Source organism: Macaca nemestrina, chromosome X, assembly GCF_043159975.1.
Source record: "Macaca nemestrina isolate mMacNem1 chromosome X, mMacNem.hap1, whole genome shotgun sequence".
Lineage (NCBI taxonomy): Eukaryota > Metazoa > Chordata > Mammalia > Primates > Cercopithecidae > Macaca > Macaca nemestrina.
This window is the reverse complement of record NC_092145.1, coordinates 90,997,639-91,002,883: the sequence shown is the minus strand read 5'-3', so window position 1 is coordinate 91,002,883 and position 5,245 is coordinate 90,997,639. Positions and strand designations below refer to the sequence as shown.

The 5,245-nt window shown below is 44.5% G+C and overlaps 1 protein-coding gene across 6 annotated transcripts in view; it reads right to left on the bottom strand.

Annotated features, from left to right (window-relative positions):
• Window positions 1-5,245, bottom strand: part of LOC105476714 (Cdc42 guanine nucleotide exchange factor 9) — a 179,866-nt gene that overhangs the window by 122,461 nt on the left and 52,160 nt on the right. For 2 of the 6 annotated variants that reach the window (XM_071088440.1, XM_071088443.1), the window contains exon 1: window positions 494-556. The exons of the other annotated variants lie outside the window; for them this stretch is intronic. In XM_071088440.1, coding sequence (XP_070944541.1) covers window positions 494-541 — 48 coding nt within the window. In that variant the 5' untranslated portion in view covers window positions 542-556. Of the gene's footprint in view, window positions 1-493; window positions 557-5,245 lie in introns of those variants that run through there. 6 annotated transcript variants of the gene reach the window in all.

Genomic DNA, 5,245 nt, shown 5'->3' with positions numbered 1-5,245 from the left:
ACAGCCACCATGCTAGAAAGGAGAGGAGGAAGTAGGATGGTTAGGGAAGGGCTGGGTTTGGCGCCCGAGTTTAGTCGGGGGGAGGGGAGGGGGATGGGGATGGGGTGCTTGGTTTCCCCCTTCTCAGGATTGGGCTGATCTTCGTCCCTAGCTGAGAAATCTTAGCTTGCGCTGAAGTCGGCAGAGTCCAGCATTCTCTCTCGGGCGCCACGGGAAAGGCAAAATCCTAGCTTTCAAAGGGAAAGGCGGGGGGAACCTGTGAGTGGTTCTCCGGCGCCTGCTCAGTCTGTCCGGGCGTGCGTCCGTCCGCCTGCCTGGCTACCGGTCAGTCTCAGTCTCCCCTACTCCCTTTAGTTCGCTCGCTTTCCTAAGCTTGCTCGCTCTCTTCGCTGGGCTCCCGGCTGCCAGACACTCCTTCGATCCCTGCCTTGCTGGCCCTATCCCTCTTCTCTCCCCATCCCCCGCTCAGCCCGTAGGCTGCCTTTTTATTCACCGAGCGACTGCGGGCGCTTGCGTGAGGCGCGGCCAGAGCCACTGACATACCCGCCGACCAATAACAGGTGCCGCAGTAGCACGTTCGCTGCCCAGGGGCGGGACTTGCGCTGGCGTGCTAGCCGCGACCGCCAATCAGAGGGCTCAAGGCTCCCAAGCAAGCTCGCTCTCTCCAGATCGGCGAGAGTCACCAGGCACCAGTTTTGGTTTGGGGGTGGGGAGTTTCTTGGGGGCGGATAGAGGGGGTATATAAGGAGATGGGGGAGGAAAAGAACTGGGAAAGAGGGAGGGAAGGGACCCAATAGGATGCAAAGGAAGGAGATCACGTGAAGAGGGAGAAAAAGAAGAAAACACGAGGAGGAAGGAGAAGAGAGGGAAGATAATGAAGAAAGAGAATTGTGGGGAAAGGCAGAAAAAAGGATGGGAAAAAAAAAAAAGAAGGAATGGGGGGAAAAAGATAGGTAGCTGTGGAGAAGGCATGTACCTAGCAGCCACTTTGAGCCTGGGCCAAGGAGGAAGCAAAGGTGCCTTTGGCCACCGCCTAAGAATTTACAGGCAACTCACAATTAGCTATAAAAAGCTAACAAACCAGTGTTGTGGACATAATCACAGGGACACACGACAGAATTTCCAAAATCCAATTCTATTTGGCTTTCCCTGATACCACTGCCCTTACCTGGTCAGATTTCCTGTCTTAATTATTGTTTCTTCAGACTAGGACAGTTAGCTTGCACTTTTCCAGCATTCTGGGTACTATGAAGGGAAGCCAGCATAGGGTTAAACATTTGCCATGGAAAATCCTCTATAGAACTTGCAATCTGCTTGTAATCATTACCCTGCTCTGTGACCTGGTATCTGGAGCTAAGCGGGGATAAGCCATGGAGTGGAGACCAGAAGGTTTCAAATTTACTCTCAGCCTTACCTCAAGCTTGCTGTATGACTTTTGGGCAATTCCCTTTTCCTCTCAGGGGTCTGTCTTCTGTCTCCCTGTTGTCAATGAGGACTTAGACTTATCTGAGAATTCAGTTAAACCTCAGAACCCTCACCTCAGAAAAAAACAATTTCAGTGGTTCCCTGGGCCTTCAAACCAAGGACTCCCTTACACAGGAGATCTCTCAGAGCCTTTTTGCTCTTATATTAGAGGATTATATGACTGAACAGTAGGTATATACCTAAGAAAAATGAAAACACGTCCACACAAAAACTTATACATGAATGCTAATAACAGCATTATTCACAACAGCCAGAAGATGGAAACAATTCAAATGTCCAACAACTGATGAATGGGTAAACAAAATGTGGTATAGCCATACAATGAAGTATTATTTAACAATAAAAAGGAAATGAAATACTGATACATGCTACAACATAGATGAGCTTTGAAAACATGCTAAGTGAAAGAGGTGAGCAAAAGGCTTTTGTATTATTCCATTTATAGAAAATATTCATATAGTTAGGGTAAATACTGTTTCATGATGCTTTCGTTTCAGTTATATACAAATATAAATGTACTGGCCTGTGATGTGAAATGTATTTCTTATAGCAAGTAATACTCAAAACAGTTTGAAAACTACTCTTCTAGATTATGTTGAGACAGATACTGGTGATCAGGACAGTACCATAATATAAGCCACTACAATCTGTCTACTCGTCTTTGAAAGCTCAGTCTTATCCTGTCTCTATTTCCTCACTATCTTTTGATCCCTCAACCCACTGCATCCTGGCTTTACCCTCATTATCCTATAGAAAACTGAATCCTCTTGTGAATAGAGAAAAAAAAAAGTGTTACTAAATCTCATGGCCAAGTTTCAATCTTTACCTTTCCTAACTTTTCTCGCATTTGACTCCACTGATGCCTTCCTCAATCCTGAAATGCTCCTTTTCCTTGGGAACACCATCCACGTGACCTGTATGTTTATGCTGTCTTCACTTCCTGCATGGGTTCTTCTTCATCCAGTCATTAATGCCATGATTTCTCAGAGCTCTTCTGATCACAGTCCCCTTTTCTTCTCATTCTGCATTTGCACTAAATGGGCTCATCTACTTCTAAGGCTTGAACTACCATCTACATTGCACATTGATGCACCTCCTTTCAACAAAATTACAACACCACTGGGAAACAAAACAGACATAGGACCTTGCTTGCACATAAGCAGAGAGCTGCTGATGACTCCAAGGTAGCTCTCCTGGACCCCAAAAATGAAGGTCCTACTGCTTTCTGGATATCTCCTCCTTAATATCTCACAAGCATATCAAACTTTAAAAGTCCCAAATTGAAGTCATCTCCTCCAACTCTTGCTGATTTCCTTCTTCCCCTGAGTCCTTTGTCTCTTGGGAATGGCAGTCACACACTGAACTAGCCAGAAACCAAGAAAATATCTACAAGTTTTTCCTCTCCCTCACCTCATTGATGGCCAACTAGTCTTTTAGTCCTGTTGATTCTCTTCCTCCTTAATCTCTCTCATTTGTCCCTTTCTCTCTCTCTCTGCTGTCACTACTTTTAATCAGTTCCTCATCATCTCTGATCCATCATAATTCATTACCTGTTCTCTTGTGCTGCTCTCCCTCCCCAATTAAGCCTGTACTCTTCCACCCCAATTCTTTCCTCAAAAGCAGTTTTGCTCTTCTCAATCTTGTGTTAGATACTCTGGATTGGTTTTTAAGGATCCACTCCTTCTAGCCTGCCTTCCTATATTGCTGAAAAGCTAAAAACCAAAAAACTGCAACAACAATAAACTGGCATTTCCAAGATTCCTTTGCAGCCAGCGTTCTGGATATGACATAGTGATGCCAATCATATGCACATGCACAATATTTAGAAGGAGGTGGTTGGTAAGGCATAAGTCATGTCTCTGTTGCTTCTGTTGGAAAGTACAATGGTGAAAGTGTTGGGGATTTTTGTGTGTGTTACCATAGGTTCCAGTGTCTAGCCACTGGCTTTGTGCATTCCGAGAGCCAGAGAATGGGACTTTTTTTTTGTTACTGAGGATCTGGTAGGCATAGTGATACTCTAGCCAACAGATGGTTAGGGCTGTGGCAGCTTCCTCATTCCTAAATTGCAGACAAGGCAGCATGCTCCTAGAGCCCCTGACGCCTCATCTTCCTGCTTGTCAGAGAGAGAGAGCAGCTACCCTGACATTGTTCTTGGAGGCATAGCCTAAAGCTTGCCCCTCCAGCCCTCCCACCAATTTTGTAAGCACTTTATTTTATATATTAAAACCCCTTCTGCTGAAAAGAACTACAGTGGTTTATTTTTGCAGCTGAAATCTGACTTATATAACGCCTCTGTTCAAAGGCCTTCAATAGCTCCTCTGCGCATTTAAGGCAAATTCTGTAGTGTGGCATAAAATGTCCTGCCAATCTGATGTCCTTTGGCCTCTGTATCCTCAGCTCTTACCAGTGCCCTCTCATTCTCTATTCTCTAGCTACATAGAACCTATGGTAGTTCTCATAACTCATGAGATTCTCTTGCCTCAGGACCTATATAAACTGCTGCTTTATTTCTCCAGCTCCCCATCTCAAAGCTCAGCTGAGGTGCCACCACCTCCAGAAGGCTTTCTCTAATGTTGTCTTCCTCAAAAATATTCTGAATGATAGTCCTCTCCCATAGGATCCTATGTTTAACTCTCTTGAAACATTTATTAAACTGTATTGTATTTTTTTCTTGTCTGTATCCTTTACTGGACTGTGAAGCTAGGAGGGCAGAGACCATGACTGTCTTGTTCACTGCTTTCTCCCTTTGTGCCCAGCACAGTGCTGTACACTTAGGTGCTTCATAACAAACATCTGTTGGATGCATGAATGTCTCCTTCATCCACTGGTCTCCACTCAAAGACTCATATCTTCCAACCACAGAAGGCAAGACCTGATGGAACCACAGAGAAAAATCTAAGCCCTTATATTCCAGGTTCACAGAGAAGGGATGCAACTTGTCCAAGATTACACAGCTAATTGCTGGCAGAGTGGGAACCAAAGCCCTTGTATCTTAAGTCTCAAAAGTACTTTTGGGAGATTTCAGACCCTGGAACATGGCATTTGATACCAGCCCTGTCCATGTGTGGGTAGCTTTCTGAGTTATATGAACATTCAACTTTGCTCACAATTTTTTTTTTAATAGACGAGTCCTCTACATTTGGAGTAGCAATACCCCCTCCCAGATATATCCCTTCTTGCTGACAAGTCTCAAGGAATTAGATAATATCTTGGTCTAGCACAACTCCGGTTCCATCCTGCCATCCCTTCTGCAACATCCTCGCTAAGTAGTTATCCAGTCTCGCTCCAATACCTACAATAATGGGGCAGTTGCTCTCTCCCAAGACAGCCCGTTCATCTTTGGGACAATCTCAGATGGCAGAAAGTTATTCTATCTCTTTGAGCCAGATGTTGTCACTACTTTTACCACAGCCAGGGCTGAGGAGCTAATCACTGCATGAGAGGGTCTGGAATAATAATGCCCTCAAATTCACACTAGTTCTCGGGTCTGAAAGGCAGTTCAACAGATTATGATAATGATAGTTAACACTTACAAACTGCTTACTCTGTGCCAGGCACTGTTTGAAGTCCTGTACATACATAAACTCTTTTAATCCTCACAACAACTCTATGAGGTGGGTACTATTATTGTCCTTATTTTGTAGATGAGGAAACTGAGGCAGAATGAAGTTAAATAATTTGCCTAAGGTCACATGGCTAGTAAGATATGGAGCGCAGATGTAAACTCAAATTGTCTAGCTCTAGAGTCTGCTATTAAACA